The 20,436-nt window shown below is 36.7% G+C and overlaps 1 protein-coding gene across 6 annotated transcripts in view; it reads left to right on the top strand.

The window, feature by feature from the left end:
* Positions 1-20,436, top strand: part of LTBP1 (latent transforming growth factor beta binding protein 1) — a 222,444-nt gene that overhangs the window by 157,569 nt on the left and 44,439 nt on the right. For 4 of the 6 annotated variants that reach the window (XM_063078353.1, XM_063078349.1, XM_063078351.1 and 1 more), the window contains one exon: positions 18,855-18,980. The exons of the other annotated variants lie outside the window; for them this stretch is intronic. In XM_063078353.1, coding sequence (XP_062934423.1) covers positions 18,855-18,980 — 126 coding nt within the window. The remainder of the gene's footprint in view (positions 1-18,854; positions 18,981-20,436) is intronic. 6 annotated transcript variants of the gene reach the window in all.

A 20,436-nucleotide genomic window follows, 5' to 3' on the forward strand; every position in this document is an offset into this window, starting at 1 on the left:
ATGAATTGATTCATTGGCTTCCTCTCCCTCTTTTTTGCTCTATTACCTTATTCTACTTCTTTATCTTGTTTATTGCTCACTGTCAGACTCCACTGCTGGACTCTCAAATCAGTCAGACAGGGATTATTTTCTGTGGTGTTCCCAGTTCTGTATGCCATTGGGAACAATTAGGTAGGGCACAAAAAGTACTTGGTGAATGAATGAAGGGAGGAAGAGATGATTTGGACATCATCCCGAAATATTAGGAAACAGCTGTAGTAAGATGACTCTGAACTGAGCGTGTTGTGCATTTTTGTGAAGACTCCCCTCTGTTTTTGAAGACTTAATTCTCTAAAGCACATGCTGAATAACTATTGGGTGGTACAGCAGTGGTAAAGAAGTTAGGCTGTGGAGTTTGAGTACAAAGGCTCGAACTCTTACTCCAGCTCTCCTAAGCTGTGTGAACTTGGGTAAGTTATGAAACCCCAAGCACCTCAGTTCCCCATCTGTATAATGTGCATGATAATAGTATGTACATGGAACTGATACGTGCTGGCACATATCTACTTAGAGAGTGGAGCCTGGCCCATAGAACATGTTACTGTTCTATTGTTCTAACATAGAATGTGTTGTTGTTCATATGTGCAATCTAAAGAAATAAAAAGTGGTTCACGTACAAGTGGAGAGTAGAATAATGGTTACCAGAGGCTGAGAGGGGAGAAGGGAAAAGGGGAGGAGAAATGATGGCTTAATGGGCACAAACTGTGCTATTTACCCTAAGTGAATCATTGTGCAGTATATGCATGTATTGAAACAGCACATTGTACCCCACAAAAATGTGCAAGTAAATGTTAAAAAATAAATAAATGAGAACGTGATTTAGTATTACTCTTTTAGCACTTCTTACCCTAGTTATTGTCATTTGTTTTTTTAGTATGCGGGCACCTAAAAGGATTTATTTTTATGTTACCAGAGCTTACGAAGTATACAACACAATTAGATTAAAGCATTTCTGAATGAAATTATCTGGTAGTTCCAAGTCTAGGTCCTGGACATCAGTGAATTACCGTGTTCTATCTATTTTTAAACCTCAAATTAATTTAAATCATACACAATATAGTATAATAATTCATTTATGTATCATTTGATTTCATTCTTCACCCTTTGTTTTCCCTAAGAGTTCCATATGACTAACTCTCTCCAATCACCAAGTATTTCGAGTTTTAAATCGTTTCATGTATCAGTTGTTAGTAAACTGATGGCCAACGCTGATGCTTGTTTGCATTCAAGCTCTTATTTCTAGATTTCCACTGTCTATTTTCTGTGGTTTCATAACTGATCTTTCTTGGCCTCCTATTTGATTATAGAAAGAGAGAAATTAGAATAGTGAAAAAATTGAGAACTTTTTTAGCATATTTTATGTTGCCTCTGGGGCCTGAGTGTCAGAAAGATGAATCTGGGGTTTTATATGTTTGGCTTGTGCTTGAGGCTTTCTCCTAGTCCTCATTGGCCGTACCTTGTAGTGTGAGAAATGCTGTATAAGACGAGAAAATGCACAGCATGGCTCTAAATTTAAAATAAGATGTTTATTTTTTAAAAAGCCACAAAAAACACAGGTATAAAAATGTGAAACTATTAAACTAATGCGGAGACAGTTCAAATGGGTATAAATAAATATGTTAAGATGAAGTAATACTGCATTTAAAAAATTTATAATAGCATAAAAACACACTGTGTATTTCATATATATTTTGTGAGTAATTGCGATAGAAGAAATATGCAATTGAAGTTCAGGATATTTTCCGTTAGTATCTAAAGAACTTTTTCTGAACAGCATGGGGTTTATTTATAATGGAGCTAAAACACCCCTTTTTGTGATAGTTCATTATATAATAGTAAATTATAATTCTTTACCCATGGGAGTAGAAAAGTGTTGTTTTTTTAAGGCTTCTTTTTTTAAATCTTTTTTCCCCGTAAGTATTTAGAAATAGTTCTTTCTGTAGCAAATTCAGATCTTTTTCATGCATTTTTCCAGTTTTTATATAATATTTTGTCAGCCTGTGGTGGGAAGAAATAGGAAAAAAAAGTCTTTTTAAATTCAAAAGCACACTTTAGATTCTCTTTCTCTTTCAAGAAGCACAGATGACTTATTGTGTTTAAGGAAAATCAAAGTGTTTTGTTTTTCATTAAAAATGCACTACTTTTCAACCTAATTCAGAATTTTTCCCTTAAATGTCCCAGATATTCAGTTTTCAATTTTAACATATAATATCAAGATTTTATTGTAATTGAACAAACATCTGGCACACGAGCGGCTTCCCCACACAGTGCCCATCAACTCCACCCAGTGTCTCCATTCTCAGAGTGGGAGCGTACGTGCCCAGCATAAACTGCATGCTTTTGAAGCTGTTTAATGACACAAATGGAATTTTTTAAAAAGCAGTTAATCTACAATGACTTTAATCATGAATATTTTCATCCTTGACCTTTGGATGAGAGCGAGAGAATCTTCTGTACATGTATCCCACTTCTTTGACTTTAAAAGTCTATTAGAAATGAGAACTAGGGATATAATTTAAATACTTAAAAAATTCCTAGTACATTTTTGGGTGTTCCAAAAAAAATCGCGAAATTTAAAAACTCATTTTATAGTTTACTCTTATGTAAAAGAATGTTTACTAATTGTGTTTATTTTTAAATGTTTGAAAGTGCATGTGGAACGGGGAAAGGGACCAGAACAGGTAGCCCATTCTTAGCAGTTCAGGTGGACTGTGTTTAAGGGGGCGGGGCCAGCAAGGTCCCTGGGGAGCTGGACTGATCCAGATCTAGTGTCTCATCATGAATTCTTAACATTAAAATGTGGCCAACCTTTTGAGCATTAAATGCATCTGACTTTCATTTTTCATTATCTGTTTAAATATTTGTGATTCTGAAGCCCTGTATCCTAGAATATTAGGATTTCAGTCTGCTCTGAATATATAACAATGCCGTTATAGTCTAAGAAAATGATAAAAAACAGAAAGCCAAAAACAAAACAGCATTCCATAATAATTTTCCATCACCTTCTACCAGACTGAGTGGGTCATGTAGAAATGTAAATTTTTAAGGAAAGATGTATTGAATTGGATATGTTCTCTTATTTTTGTTTGTATTCCTATTTAAAAAGCAAACAGAAAAATAGCATAACTTCATTTTGCAGTTGGAGAAAAATAAGGTTCAGAGTATTGCAATGGCAGATAGGAAGTGGTTCAGGATTACTTCTGAGGTCCCTTAAAATTTATTCTAATACATATGCTATAATACCACTTACCCATGGGAAATAGAGAAACAAAATGAGCTTTTGGAATGGTAAGATTGTCTTTAACTAGGAAACGTAGCAGTATAGATTAACCAAGTGTGTAAATCATAAGGGTACAGCTTGATAAGCTTTTACAAAGTGACCAGCCACCCGAACCCTCCCTCAAACTTCCTCATGATTATTACCCTCCCCTCCTCAATACCCATTACACACTAGTAACCATATTCTGACTTCATCACTGTGGATTTGTTTTGCCTGTTTTCGAACCTTATGTAAATGAAATCATATAATATGTACTGCTTTGTGTCTGACTTCTTTCATTCAACATTATATTTGTAAGCTTCATCTGTCTTGTTATGTGTAGCAGTTCATTTATTTTCATTGCTGTGTAGTTTTTCATTGTATGAACATATTACAATTACGTATCCATTCTACTGTTGATGGTCATTTGGGTTGCTTCCAGTTTGGGGTTTTGCGAACAAAGCTCCTGTGAATATTCTTGAACATGTCTTTTAGTGGACATAATCACTAATTTCTGTTGGATGTCACCCAGAAGTATAGTTGCTGGGCCATAAAATATATGTATTTTCACTTTTTGTAGATAAAGCTAGTTTTTCAGAGTACCAGTTTACACTGCAATCAGCAATGAGTGAGAGTTCCAGATCCACATCCTTGTCAATAATTGGTACTGTCATTTGTTTAAAAGTTTAGCCATGCTGAGTAAAGGTATCTCATTATGGTGTTAGTCTGCACTTCACTGGTGAGGACTGATGTTTAACAACTTTAAATACCCTTATTTGCTCTTTGGGTATTGTTTCAGTTATCTCATTCTGCACAACAAACCTCTTCAAAATGAAGTACTCAGAACAATAGCTGTCTTAGTGGTAACTTCAGATGAACCCAAATTCTTAATGAAGTCCAATGTTTTAATTATTACATTTGAGAACAGTACTTTTTGTGTCTAAAATCTTTGCAAACCCTAAAGTCATTAAGATACTCTTTTATGTTGTCTTCTGAAAGCTTCATTGTTTTACATTTTACATTCGATGTGTAATCCCACTAAAATTAATTTGAGTATGTTGTGAAATACAAGAGGTCAAGATTTTCTTTTTTCCTAAATGGATGTCAAATTGAATCATTGCCATCTATTGAAGAGTTTCCTTTTCCCAGTGATCTGCAACTTTGTCATGAACCATGTGGTCAAAATATATTTGGGTCTATTTCTGGATTATTTATTCCATTCTATAGGTTTATTACCTATCCTTACAACAATAGCACATTATCTTAATTACATTAGCTTTGTAATGATTTTTAATATATGGTGCTGTAAATTCTAAACTTCTCAGTTTTGTTCTTGAGATTGTCACAGCTATTCTTGGCCCTTTGCATTTCTGTATGTCTTATAATCAGATTATCAATTTTCACAAAAAAAATAAAAACCAAAAAACTCTGGAATTGTGATTGGAATTTCACTGAATCAGTTTGAGGAGATTTAACATTTTACAGTATTGAGTCTTCCAATCCATACAACATATTCCTCTACTTAGTGTTTCTTTTGTCTTGGTGTTTTGTTGCAGAGGTTGTGTAAAATATTGCACAACATTTTTTAGACATATTTCCTCAGGATTCAGTATTTTTATGTTGTTGTGAATGCTATTTAAAGTTTTTTTACCCTTATAATTGTTTGTTCCTAGTGTATGGAGCTCAGTTTGATATTTGTACATTGACCTTGTATCTATGACCTTGCTAATAAATTCACTTGTTAATTAGTTTTTCTGCGGATTCTTTTGGATTTTCTACATATACAATTATGTTGTACAAGTAGTGCTAATTTTATTTCTTCTTTTCTGATAATTATACTTTTTATTTCCTTTTCTCATCTTATTACCCTGTCTAGGGTCTCTACTATAATGTTGAGCAGAAGTGGTGACAGCTAGCTTTCTTATCTCATTCCTCATCCCAGCAGGGAAAGCACTTGATATTTGTTTAAGTATGATGTTTGCCATAAGTTTCTTTTAAAAGTAGATACTCTTTATCAGATGCAGAAGTTACTTTCTATTTCTCCTTTGCTAAGGGTCTTTATTATGAATGGTTTTGAATTTTAATAGATGTCTTTTCTATATCTGTTGAAATAATAATATTATTTTTGCCTTTGTTTTGTTCATGTGGTGAATTACACTGACTGGATTTTTAAACAAGGTGAGAGTTTATTTCTGTCTATTTAGCAGTCTAAGCATAAGTAATCTAGGGCTGATAGTGCAGGTCTACAATACTGGCATCCAGACCTTGTTGCTCTGCTATTCTTGACACATGGTTCCTATATCATGGTGCGAGATGGTAGTTCTGGTGCCTCCATCACATACATATTCCAGACATATTAATTTTTTTTTTAGTGAAAATACTCTTGCATTGTTATAATAAACCCAATGGTCATGATATAGTGTCCTTCTTATCTATTGCTGGGGTCAAATTGCTAATATTTTGTTTAAAATATTTGCATCTGTGTTCATAAGAGAGGTTAGCCTTTAATTATTTTTCCTTTTAATATCTTATGAAGTTGGAGTCAGGTTGCTGTCATCTCATAAACTGAGTTTGGAAGTGCCCTCTCTTTCTGTTTTCTGAAAAAGTTTTTCTAAGATTGGTGTTACATCATTGAATTCCTTGAATTCACCAGTGAGGTCATTTGTTCCTGGAATTTTTATTTTTGTTTTGGTTTTTTGTGTGTATGTGTTATGAAGGTTTGTAAATTACAGTTAAGATATATTTAATAGATAATATAATATTGGGACTTTTGACTTTTCGTGTCAGTTTTGGAAGTTTTGTTTTTCAAGAAATTTATTCATTTAGGTAAAATTTCTAATTCATTGGCACAAAGTTTTTCCTAATATCCTCTAATCTCCTCTGTAGAATGTGTAGAGATGTCTTTTATTTTTTATTTTAGTAACTTGTGCCTTCTCTGTTTTGCTCTTGACCAGCTTCCTAGGGATATTAGTCTTTGCAAAGAAATAACTTTTCTTGGTTTTTCTTTTTTTCTCTGTCTCTTTTATTTCTGCTTTTATATTAGTTTTTTCTATCTACCTTCTTTGAGTTTAATTTGCTTTATTTCTGACTTCTTAAAACAGATTCTTAAATCATTAGATTTTCAACCTCCTTTTTTATTGTATGTATTTATGACTATACATAAATTCTTAGAATGGTTTTATCTGTATCCACAAGGTGTTTGAAATGTTGTATTTTCTTATTCAAATAAAAAATTTTTTAAAGTCCATTTTTTTCTCTTTGACCAGTGAATTATTTAGAAGCGTTTTGCTTAATATTCAGACATTTGGGGGTTTTCTAGTTAGCTTTTTGTTATTGATTTTTACCTCTGTGGTCACAGAACATACTCTAAATGACTTCAATCTTTGGAATTTATTATGGCTGAGAATATCATCCTTTTTAGTAAATATTCCTTCTGTACTTGAAAACAATATATATTGTGTAATTGGACCTATATATATCAATTAGAGCTAGTTTGCGAGTTGTGTTATTCAGATCATCTATATACCTACTGATTTTTTTGTTGTTGTCTGTTTATATACTCATAAGTTACTGAGAGGGATATTTTATAATCTCACATTATTATTATGGAGATTTGTCTGTTTCCTATGTCAGCTTGCTGCGTTTTATTTTATATATTTTCTGACAGTAGAAGTAAATATAGAATTTTTGTATCTTCCTGGTGGATTGACCTTTTTATCCCTTTGAAATGTTCTTTTTTAAGTCTACTTTGTCTTTTCTTAGTATAGCTGCACAAGCTTTTCTTTTCCCACTTTTCTATGTTCTTATATTGAAAGGTCTTTCTATTGTAAGCAGCATATAGTTAGTTTTCTTCTAATCCAGACTGACAATCTTTGTCTCTTTTTTGGCAGCTGGCCAGTACAGGGATCAGAACCCATGACCTTGGACTAAGGCTGCCCTCTAACCAACTGAGCTAACTGGCCAGCCCCAGTCTCTGTCTTTTAATTGAAGTAGTTAGTCCATATATATTTAATATAATTGCTGGTACTTGGGTGGTTGAAATCTATACTTTACTCTTTGATTTCTGTTTGTCTCATCAGTTTGTTGTTCCTTTTCCTTTCTTTTTTTTAAACCTTCTTTTGGAGTAATTTTTTATTATACCACCCCCTCCTCCTTTGTTTCCCTATGATTTTTAACCGCACAGTGTATGAAAGGAGATAAAATGTGCTAGAAGTTAAGTTTGGAATGGGAAGCATATTCACTCAAGATCTACTTTCACATAATAAAAAGTGAAATTGCGTACTATAATTATCTGTATACAGTAGAAAAATCCATCTTAAGATAGAAAATATTTACCATTGGCAATTTACCATTTTTATTTGAGAAAAGGATTGGTCCAAAGTGTTTTTATTTTTTATTCAACAGAATCTTTGAATTAATGTTCAAAAGATTTTACTTTTGAGCAGTCTCTGGAATTTTATAAACTAAACAAATATAGCCTTGTATGCAAGAAAATTTGGCTAGGCTAAAGAGAATTTTAAAGGGTGTTATTTGTTTTGTTTTGAGGTTTTTTGTTTACTTGTTTATTTGTAATTGCAATTGTTGAGAATTTCTATGGTCTCCTAACTTAAATATGTGTATATATTAATTAGTAATAATTATCAATAAAATTTTCTCTTATGTAATTTTTATCATTCCAAAAAACACCTTATTTTAAAATAAAACATGTGTTTTATTAATTGTTGATAGGAAGAAATAGCGAAATAATGTAAGCTTTCAATATATTTAAAAATATTTATAAATATTCATTCTGTTTTTGTTGATAGAGTTTTATTTCATTCAAGTGTTTATTCCTATTAGGGTGGAGTATGTCTTTATATACTCAAGTAAAATAATAAAAATGTTACTTTCAGTATCTTCAAATAATTGATTGCAAGTATGTAATTTTTCTGATTTTCAGAGTAACACATATTAATTGTAGAAAATTTAGAAAATGTTGAGAAATATAAAGGAAAAAAATTAGCCATTTAACTACCAACCAGTGATAATTACTGCTAATATTGGACGTATTTCTTTTTTACAGCTTTCAGTACTTAAATTTTGTAATAAAATAAGACCATATAATTTTTATCTTTACTTTTTCACTTAGTAATATATTATTTATATTTTCTGACGTCATTTAAAACCCTTTGAAAATAAATCTTTTAATGACCACCTGATTCCATCACATAATTGTATCATAAATTTTTAAACATATGTTCCTGTTTGTGGACATGCAGGGTGTTTGCTTTGTTGTTGCTGCTGTTTAATGCTTTATGAATTGATTGCATGTAAACATTTATTTTCACCAGGATTAAATTCTAAGAGGTTTAATTACAAGATCAGCACCTTGATGGGTGGCCTCTTTGTTTTCCAGAAAGGTTCTAACAGTTTCTGCTTCCATCAGCAATGAATGAGACCTCCTAGCACCTTGCACCATCTCCACAAAGAAACACATGTTCATATTCTTTCTGTTAATTGAATAAGGAGAAAGTAATATCTTGGGTTAATTTGCATTTATTGTTAAGGAGGTTAATTACTTTTATGTCTGTCTACTTTTGCTCTGCAAAATATTTTTTTGTCTGAGGTAGAGTTTTAATGTTTTCTAATTGATTTATGTATATTATGGATAATAACCATTTACAGCATTTTACAAATATTTCCCCCATTATTAATTTACCCTTAATTTTATGGTGCTTTTATTTTTCATTACTTTTTGTGATTTTTCCTATTCTTTTGTGATCAATTGTATATTTATCTGTATTTCATATAGTATTTTATATTTATAGTGTTATTTTTGTATTTAACTTTTTCATACATCTGAGATAAAATTGGACATTTTCTTGCCCATTATTTTGTTCTTTTACCTTCATTCTAGAAGGTCTCTTCAAGTCTGCCTTTAATAATTTCGAACACAAGTTCCTATGTTGCAAATCCTTCTTTTTAAAGTACCTCCAGTGCAGCTTTAATTTGACCTTTGCTTTTGGATGAGATGGAAAACGGCTAGGTCACCAATTGTTTTTCCAACCCAACCCTGTTGCGGTAGTGATTCTTTCTCCTGTGCTGTGGCCATGAGTACTCAGCCTTGGATTTTGATGATAATGTGATGTTCTGTTTTTTTAGGGTCATCATAAATGTTTAGTGAGGGGCAGGAAGAGGCTGTGTGAGTAGACACATTTTCAGCACAAGGTGGGGACAAAAAAGCTTCTAGAAGGCTGTAGCTGAGCCTTAGAAAGCTTGGAGGGCAGGCAGAAGTTATCCAGATGAAAAGTGTGACATGGTAGCTGCAAGAGGTTGTGTGCTCCTGGCAGAATAAATGCCATAAGCAAAGATGTGGAGACATGAAATATTACATAGGGCTGGGACACCATAAGTAAATTAGTTTCAGTTGAACATGTGAGGGGGGAAAATGTGATATATAAGATATAGCTGAAGAGGTAGACAAAGGCTGGATAATGGAAGACATGCTTGTGTTAATTAAATATTCATCGTACACCTGTTATGTGCCAGCCCTTATTCCAGAATGTGGACATATAGTGATCAGTGAAACAGACATGATTCTGCCTTCTAGGAACTATATATGCAGAGGACAAGTGGTAAATAAGCTTTCCAAAAAACATATGACCACAAACTTACAACTGCTGTGAAGGAAAGAATGAGGTCAGTGAGAGGAAGGAGGAAGGAAAGCTTTGTGGCAACTGAAGGATCTCTTTAACGAAATGGCATTTGAACAGAGTTCTGAAGAGTGGGTTACCCAATGGAAGAATGGAGAGGGGATGACTTAGAGAGGAGGTGCTTAGAGAGAAGGAGGCTTGGTACAGGATGGTGCTGAGGAGACAGGAACAGAATATGTAACGCCTCATAGGAAATGTAAAGACTTTGGGTGTCATTCTAAGTGCAACTGAAACAGACCAATATATTATAAGCAGAACAGTTATGTTTCATCATTTCTAAGATGCATATTTTTTTCACACTTTAATATTGGGATGCTTCTTACAGTTGAGGTGTTTTTAAAAAGCAGTGCAAAATAGTTTAATTTTCAGAGTTTTTTAAAAAAAATTGTGTTCCTTTCAATGGGTGGAGTCTTAGATTTGATTTAATTCAATCATTTAATTTATATTTTTAAAGTATATGTCATCTGGCATGCTGTTTGGAAGTGCAATTAGATGGGCAACAGAGAAGTCAGGATGTCTTCTCGGATATTACAGTAGTTCAGCCAGAGTAGTGGCAGCGTGATGGAGAGAAATGAATGACTCAAGAAATGTTTTGGAGATAGAACCTGGTATTAGATGAGAACATAGTGTTGGATTGGATATAGGGCAAGAAGGAGAAGGAGTGTTGAGGATAGGTCATGGGTTCCGGCTTTCACAAGTAGGCATTTGGTGGCACTGTTTGCTGACATGGTGAAAAATGAAGCAATTTTTTTATTTTAAAAGATCAAGAGCATGATTTGGGCATATTAGAGTTGCCTAGGAAATATCCATGTGAGTGTGTCAGGTAGCAGTTGCATCAGGCTAGGTTAGGTCTAGTGTTGAGAAGAGAAATACAGGCTGGAGATATAAACTGGAGTAATCAGATATACATGGTATTTGAAACCATTAGAATGGATGAGGCCACCAAGAGAGATCACAGAATGAGAAGAAAAGAGGCTTAGGACTAAGCCTGAGAAACGTCAATATTTAGGGGTCAAGTAAAAGAGAAAGACAGTAGGAGTGACCCAAGGATTACGAGGAAGCCTGGGAGCATATAAGACCGTGGAATCCAAGGGAAAGCAGAGAGTGATCAGTTGCATTGAATACTTCTGAGTTCTATTCAGATGACAATGAAGAAGAAGCCTTTGGTGACTTTATCAAGAGCCCTTTCAGTGGAGTCTTGTACACAGGAGCTACCTAAGAGTGAATGAGAACTGATGGAATGGACATAGCATGTGCAGATACGTCAACAACCTTAGCTGTTAAAAGGGCATGGGTGAGGAATATGGTTCTCACTGAAGGGATTAGGGTGCAAAGAGCCCTTTGATATTTTTAAGATGGGAGATAGCAGGAAATGTTTGATCCTGATGGACTGATCCAACAGTGAGGGAAGGAAGGAGAAAGTAGAACATGCTGGGGCAGAGGCCAGGTGGAAAAGCAAATAACTCAAGAACCCAAGCGTGGATGAGCTCGGAGGCATGTGGTAAGGGCCTTTACACTATTACCCATGGAGAAAAACTGAGGAGGTTAAGCAGAGAATTACTCGATTGGACTATTTCAGTAGGGAAATTATTCTGACGTTATGGGGATGAATTTGGGGCCACAATGAGTGGCTGAAAGCACAAAACCCAGTTAGGAGCCCATTGCAGGAATTCGAGTGAGAGATAGTGAGGCCCTGAGTAAGGCTGGAGAGGAGGGGAGAGATTGGAGATGTAACCAGGAGAGGAAATCAGAAGGGCCTGGTGATTGGATGTGGGGTAATCAAGGATGACTCCCACATTTTTGGATAAGATAACTAGTATGATATTTGTGATTTTAGGGCGGTTTTCAATAGGATGTCTTTAACTGTGGATGGTAAATATATGTTCTCTACATAACGGTTGATAGAATGGAGCAAAGTTTTGGTTTAATTTTTCTGGGTCTTATAGCTGCATACAGAAATCAAATGGAAGGCTGCTCTGGGTGACTTTTAAAGAATAAGTAAACTTTTAAAGAATAAGTAAAAATCTCTTTTAAAGTAGTGAGTCTCAAAGCTGGAAAAAATGATCTCTCATAGTCTTGTTTTCTTGAGTTTATGTGCTAGAAAGTTGGATTTGAAATAACCTGCCACGTCTGTCATTTCTTGTTACTTATCTTAGGTGGCTGGCTTTCAAGACAGACTTGTGACCATCAGGGTCCCCACGGTTTTTCCTGCCCTTCTCTGTCAGGCGACAGCATGGCAGTCAGACTCTGCAAAGGACATCGTCTTTTGCTGTGTTCTGGCCCATCCCCATTTCCCAGAACAAAGTTATTTTCCGTAACACATAAGGCCCATATTCTCCAGCCTTGTCGAGGTTGCCAGACCTCAGTGGACCTTTTTAAAAGGTTCTTTCCATATCCTATTGTATTCTCTGGACTGTCTCCAAAGCCAGTTTTTAATTTCCTATTGGCTAAACCTTCTTTTTTTTCTTTAGGCCTTGTGCTCATCTTCTGTTTAATGCTGGCTTCCCTCTTGTGCTGTGAGGGAGACCTTAATCTCTGTTGGGCCAGCAGCCATGCCATTGTAAAATTCCTTTGGGCATCTATTCAGATGGTTTAACGTCCTTCAATCCCACTTCTTGGCTGGGCTTTACTGTCTCCTGGTCAGCTTCCGTTCCTTTCAGTAAAAAGTGTGAGGGCTGTATTTCCCCTGAAGGAGGAACCCTCCATCCCTTCCAGTACAAGCCCCTTTTCTTTGGATCTGTTTTTCCTAAGATTCTGGCACCAAATATTTAACCAATTCCAGTTTGTCAGGAAGCTCTGGGCTGAAATGGTGGGTCATTTCCTTTTTGTGAAGAGGTCAAGAGCACCGATGTTAGATATGGTCCTGAGACCTCCCAAGGCTCGCCCACTGTTGGTGCCTGATGTGCTTTCTTCAGAACATCCTCTTGAAAAACATCCTCTTTAGGGCCTGTGGTGCCTCTGGTCCTTAGATTTTAAATATGATGATACTCTTTGTTTTAAGGACAAAGACGTCGAGGTCTTGTTTACAGACAAGAGGAAGTTCTTGACTAAACTGCAGGTCAATATGTGATGAATCAAGGAGCTGTAGGAAGTTCTGGCTTCCATCTTTGTGAACAAACTCCAGTGTGCTTGTTGGGCTCACAATTTGGTCAGTTCTGTTTACCCTCAGGGCCTTTTATAACCATCTCCACTATATGGGAGGTAAGAGGGCGTGATGGATAAGAGCCGCAAGATTAAATTCAGTAGACTGTTTCTTGACTAGACTCTGTTCCTCTGCCAGCTCTGCCACTAACTGATTGTGTAACCTTGAGGCAGGTCACTTCCCCTTCTAGGCCTCAGTTTTCTGGTTCTTAAAGTGAAGAGGTCAAACTGGATAATGTTCAAGTTCCCTTCAAGTCGAAATGGACCATATGACTCATCTAAAAATGTTCTGATGACAGGAAGGTCATTTTTTTCCAACTATGCAGTAGCTGGAGAGATTTTCCTGTGGGTGACCCATTACCAGAAATGGCAGTCCCGTTCCCACCATCTACCTCTCTAGGGTGTCCTGGCAGAGAAGAAAGGCTCATTAGTGAGCCTGATAGGTAGACGTATCTTGCTCAGAATAAGGAAGAAGGAAATCAACAAAACAAATTAAGAAACTGAGAGAAAGAAGCACTTTTTTCTTAATTCAGAACAAACAAAAAAATTAAAAAGGTATCTGAAAAAAGAAAACCAAGTTATTCTAGTAAAATAGACACAAACACCCTTTTCCCACATACACACATAGTTTTCTGAGTATATGCACGTGTACATAGTCTTTTCTGTATGTAATGCAGGAAACCTAATGGAACCATTGAGGTTTGTTATGAATTTCATTGCTGAGGTCTTTGAACACAGTTTTAGTTTCTTGGTCAGTAAATAAGGTTTGCCTGACCCCAGCCATTTTAGAAAACCATGCCTTCTTTCCATGTTTGTTTCTTATTTCATAATTCACTTGACCTAAGTGAGAGGGTGGATACCACATGTCTGGCCTTACAACTTTATTTGAAAAATTGGGAGTACCTAGTTAGGGTTCTGCTCTTATGTGTAGAATCCCTGATAACAATCGGTAGGTTTTGAAATACTTTTGGTTCATTGAAAAAATGTATTAAGGAAAAAGCCTGTGGACAAGGAGAATTGTTCTACCAGATAAGTCAATAGTCAAAACTCTCAAAAGTGTGGGCCCGTCAGTCACTGACAACATGAAAATGAGCCACTGGTAGTTCCAATACACCCAGAACTGTGTTTGATTTCTCTTTCTGACATTTACGTAATTTGTGATTGAGGAATTCACATCAATGATCTACTATCCCTGATCTGTATAGTTCTTTCATGACTTCATCTCCATTGAAACATCAATATTTATATCTACCTTGTTCAGTAAAATATAAATAGCCAACACTTGTATGAGAAATCAGCAATTCGTATAACAATACTAATTTATCTGGATTGACAGCTGAGAGATTGCTAGACAATCACTCTGTGAACACTAATCCATTCGATAGTGTTACTAGTGATAGTATCATGCATGGCTCTTACAGATCGCTGAGCAAAATTGCTTTGGCAGTTTTAGCAGAATTGCCCTTCATCAAGGGGAGAAAAAAACATGATATTTAGATGATTCAAAATTTTGTTTCATCTTCAGAATTTAACTTCAGGAATCAGGATGGCTTTCACTTGTTCATTTAGTCTTGGTAAGGCTTTCATTCTAACATAATGAATTTTCTAACATTTAGCTTTATTTTTATAGAATTTTGATTGTAGGGGTTCTTATTCTATTTATAGACAGAACTAACAATGGAAAAATATCTCAGAGAGCTCATATCATTAAAGAAAATTAATTGAATCTTTTATATATATATAGGTCTTTAGAGAAGTGAAACAAATGTTGTCCTCTTATTAAGCTATTACCTCACCTCATTGTTGAAAACATGAAACTGCTGAGAGTTACATGATATCATTTTTATAAAATATTAGTTGTTGAAGAGCAAGTCTCCAGCAGGCACTCCGCATTATTTTTTCCTATTCATTCAAATCCAAAATATTGCTCATCTAAACTTTCTCAGTTAATCACTGTTACAATAAGGCTGAGAGTGCAAGACGCCCAGTAATTCATAACTGACTTGGGGCTTGTTCACCTTCAGGTCAATTATTCGGTTCCTGTGCTAGAGAATTGTAATAAGAAATCGTCATCTGCTAAAATTGGGTAGAATTCATAAAAGGGAAAGCAAGAGATTTTACTTTAAGAATCTGGACTGAAAAGCCACCAGATTTCTAGTACTTGTCTTCCCTTCCTCATCTGTTGCTATCCCTCCTCCTATTTTAGTAGGAAAATAAGTTGCTGGTGAGGTTTAGTTGAGGATTCCTTACCCCAGAAAGTGGCCCTGATAAGTGTAGCAATAGCACAAAATGCTCCGGCAGCAGAGAGAAGGGGCCCTGAAGTCTGCTCCTGAAGTGCCTAGGCAAGGCGTTGTAGAGGAGGTGTCCCTTGGGCTCAATCCTAAAGGGCCAGGAGTAGTTTCTGAGCAAAGTGGGGGTGAAGGGGTGGGGATTCCAGTAGAGAAAGGAGCGTGCACCAAGTTAGTGAGAAATGAAAGACCATAGATTTTCAAAGGACAGTGATAGGGCTAGAGTGCAAATTGGGAAGGAGGTTGTCAGCACTGGCCAGATGTGTGTCGCCAGCAGCCAAATGACGAAGAGCACTGCATACTCTGCTAAGGAGGGTAGTGGTTCTCCTGTAGCCAAGAAGAGATTTTGGATGTTCTGAACAAGCAAATGGCACGGATGGGTTTGCATTTTGGAAAGAGCATATTGGCAGCAGTTAGGTGAAGAATGAATTAGAGGAGGGAGGCAGGACTGGAGATAGGGAAACCAATTAGGAGTATAAGGAATATCAGGAAAGACAGATGAGGGAACGACAGGGAAGGACGGACTGGGGGTAGGAGGCGAAGGGGAGGGTGACGTTAAGATTTCTGGCTGGCGTGGGTGATGGGTTGGGTTTGCTGATGAGGGGAATGTGGGAGAGATGGAGGTGAGGTGAGGAGGGGAGTGATAATAAGATCGTTTATTGTGAACTTGTCTAATAGGTATGAGAGAAGCGGCTCTGAAGGACAGGGGTCAGGCCTGGAGAGGGACTGGGAAATCATCAGTAGATAAGTGGTGATTGAGGCATTGCTGAGTTTCTTTCCAGTAGATAAGTGGTAATGGAAGCATTTCGGAGTTTCTTTCCAGCCCTTAAATCCTGTGGTTCAGTGAATAACATAATCTCTTTGACAAATGCCCATTTCAAGAAGTCAAAAATTAGCAGTGGCCTGTGTGAAGTGATTTGGTGACACGATGCAGTTCCTCCTCCCGATTGTAATCAGTAAATAAGTTGTAATCCCAGCCTTGTGCTGACATCGAAAATCAATCAGAACAGAGTTATTGAGTGTCTTTGTGTTAGATGCCCCAAGGGAGATTCATTTTTTTAAGATGAGAAATATTGTCCTTGAGTTTTCGACTCAAGATAGGGAGATAAGACAGGCAACGAAGGAGGGATGGAGCTGAGAGAAACTTCTCCCTAAGTCAGGAAGTGCGGTTCTGTAGGAAGACAGTGAATTCAGCTTTTAGGCTTGATAAATTTGGGATTGTGGCAGAAGATCAAATGGAAATGATTAAGAATAAGAAATGCACTTGGAAAAAGGATCCTGGCTGGAGAGGAAGATTTGGGATCCATCCCAAGGACCGTCGTCATTGAAGTGGGCAGAGTGTGAGAAGGGTGTGGGCACGCCGTGGGTCCCAGGGAGAGCCCGAGCCTTGGCAGACCCACTTCCAGGCGAGGGCTAGGGCCGGGGCTAGCCGGCGAGGCGCAGGTGGAGCAAGAACAATCCTGGACACGGGAAGAGAGAGTTCAAGGAGCGGGCGTTCACCAGACTTAGAGGTCAAGGGTGACCGACTGGGAAATGAGCATCAGATTTAACAATGAGTCAGTCATTGGTGCCTTTTCTCAGAGGAGTTTCAGTGGGATAAAGACTTAGGAAGTGAGATCACAGGTCTTACGAAGGAGGAGGAAGAGCAGCAGCAGCAGCAATAATAATAATAGGTGATGTGTATTGGATTCTTCTTATACCGACGTCAGGCAGTCTTGGGAGCACTTGGTGCATGTTATTTTGTTTAATCCTCACAGTAATCATAGGAACATACCATTATTATCATCATTATTATCATTACTAGGGCTACTATTATTTCTGTATTACATATAAGCTATATTAGGAAATCAAGGCAATGAGTGTAGACAATTCTTTTGAGACATTTCTCAGTGATAGAGGGAGTGGAAAGGCACTGTAGGTAACGACATGATCCCTGATGGCTTTTTCAAGCAGTTTTAACATTTTTGAAGGCAGTGAGGGGACGAGGCTGGGAGGGATAGTTAAAGATGCTGGAGAAGGATGAGCCCGTGGAACCAGGGGCAGAAGAGGCTGCTTGGGTTGGGAGGGGGGGCCCAACATTGAAAGGGGAAGGGACACAGTGTTATTTGAGTTGAGAAAATTAAGAAAACTTTGATTTTACAGTTCTAAATTATGAACTTGAGAGTCTCTGAGCTTATGCTTGATAATGTCAGTATTGGAAAATTAGGAAGGGAAGTGAGATAGCTGCCAAAAATCATTGTCAGTATTTTCTTTTTCTTCTAGAAAATTTCTTCAACTTGGCTTTAAAAAGTTTTAAAGAGAAAACACTCAGTTTTATTCATATTAACTCCCCCTGAGCTAAATTCTGCCAAGTGAAGTTTAGCTTGTCATTTTCCTTATCATTTATTATTTCTTTATCATATGCTATCTGATTTCATTATTTGAACATAAAGTAAACTCTTCTCATATACAAGGGTACTTCAGGAAGTTCACAGGAAAATAGAACTGAAAGGTAATACAAATCTTTCCATGAACTTTTTGAAGTGCCCTTGTTTTTGGAGGCTGTAATTGCATTTTTTCATTGTTTCTCCTGAAACCTATATTTGGGGGCTAAGTTCAGAGGCAGAGAGGGTAGAGCATCTGGCAAATGGAATTTGCGATGTGGCAGTAAATGAGGAGAATGAGAAGAAAAAGGGGTGAAGAAAATTAGTACCTGTGAGGAAAAGGAAGAAGAACCGTGTCTAAAAGGCTGTGCAACTTCACGATTGAGGCATCACTTTTATGAGAACATTTTTATTAATGGAAAAGAAGGCACAGGGTCAGTATCTATCATCAAGTTTACAGAAAACAAAATGAATTTGCAAGTTGTATAATCAGATGGAGCAGCATTCACATTTACAACCGTGAGTGGCTATCACTTGGTAACATGACATCTTTTCTCAGGAATGGCCAGCTACCCTGCTGAATTCACCAGATTCCCCCTTGACGTCCCAAAATGCTATGTATAATAGATCAAGGTTACCCACAAGGTCAAGTAAACCTCTGCTTCTTTCCACCCACAACTCTGCAAACAGAAATATTATTAGCATTTCCTGCCACCAAAAAAGGTGATAATATTTTCGCATATTTCCCCTGTAGGAATATGACTGTCCTTGGAAATAAAGAGTTGAAAACATGTAGGAAATACTGACTGTGCAATTGCAGCAGTCATTTCAGTTTGAAAACATTTCCTGAGGAAAAGCAAATGTTTTCTCATACAACCGGACATGTTGGCTGTTAAACCATTTTCATCAAAACATTTTATTTATACGTAAAATGTTTTAAAACTTCTTTCTGTGTAAACATGATCATCTCATACTAATCAAAGTGTGTTGGATGCCTTTGTTTATCCATTTATAGCTGGTGTATGTCAGCCTGTGTTTGTTTTGTGTCTGATGTTAAATGTCTTTTTTGCAGATATTGATGAATGTGTAAACAACACTATTTGTGACAGTCACGGGTTTTGTGACAATACAGCTGGCTCCTTCCGCTGCCTCTGTTATCAGGGCTTTCAAGCCCCACAGGATGGGCAAGGGTGTGTGGGTGAGTTTTTAGACTTTTTTCCCAACATGTTTCTCATGTCCCGATTGAGAAGAAATCAAAGTTTTCAACAATAGGAGATTTTAAGCAGGTAATTTGGGTAGAATTTTGTCATAATTTGACTTTGTCATTCAATTTGAGGATGTACAGAAATTTCCTAGGGCTTCTGAAATGGTTAGGGACATTAAGAAATATAGAAGTATGACTTTAAATTTAAATATATTTTAAAACGAACATCTGTTTAAACTCTTAGCTGAGTATGCAGAATTCTGTAGTCCCTCCTGCACAGGAAATAGAGTCTGGTGTGTGGTATAGCTTGTCTGTCTTCGAAACGCACCTCCTTAGGCAGTGCGTTTAAGGAAAAGTGTTGGCAAGAGCTTTAGTCTCCAGGAATGTAACTCGTAAAGTGATGCTTTGGATTGTACAACTACATTTCTTCAGACCATTCTGGGATTGACAGGGCTGGAAGGAATCTTGACTATCATTCGATATCCTAGAATATGGTCTACCACGTGGTCATAGAGAAGATATTTTGTGTTCATTTCTGATCAGCTGTGATTTCTTCAAATCATATTCATTGTGAAACACATTTGCAATTAGAGCAATTAATTGGGAAAGAGAAGAAAGCTTATAAAATTTAAAACTTCACACATAACACGGCTTTTAAAAAATTCTTCATTAGGGGGCTGGCCCCGTGGCTCACTCGGGAGAGTGTGGCACTGGTAGCTCCGAGGCCGCGGGTTCGGATCCTATATAGCGATGGCCGGTGCGCTCACTGGCTGAGCGTGGTGCGGATGACACCGAGCCAAGGGTTGCGATCCCCTTACCGGTCAAAAAAAATTCTTCATTAGGGAAAAATAGCTATATTCAGATGGTACTTGAAGAGGAGTCAATAAATTTTCAGTTTGAAAATTTGTAATGAAAGCATTATTTTGCCATCCAGATTAAACTGGGAAAGCAAAATCTATTCAGAGGTTTAATGATAATATCACTTGAGTGTTAATTGCTTTTATGGGATTCATTATGAAATTCAGTTAATTCCCAATCACAAAAATTGTTTACAAAGCAGCGGTAGAGTTTTGAACATAAGCATCAGCTAGTCAAAAACATATAAATTATTCAAGAATTACGCAGAAGACATGGTTATTTAATAATACATCTAAGATTATCCTAATCTCTAGTTCCAAGTACTGCTTTAGTCTCCTTTCCACGAAAAGACAAGTGACAAAAATTGTCTGGCATTCACTTAATATTTTGACTAAATGGATCATGTGATTTAGCCCCTGTTTATCTTCTTAGCTTCACTACTTTCCGTTCTCACCTTTTTACCTTCCAGCAACGTTAGAGTGCTCGCGGTTGCTCATGTCACTGTGCAATTATTTGGCCTTCCTTTGCTCCCTCTGCTGGGAATGTCCTCCCAACCTCCCCTTCCCTGAGCCTGGCTTCAATCCACTCATTC

The sequence above is a fragment of the Cynocephalus volans genome, chromosome 14 (assembly GCF_027409185.1).
Source record: "Cynocephalus volans isolate mCynVol1 chromosome 14, mCynVol1.pri, whole genome shotgun sequence".
Taxonomy (NCBI): Eukaryota; Metazoa; Chordata; class Mammalia; order Dermoptera; family Cynocephalidae; genus Cynocephalus; species Cynocephalus volans.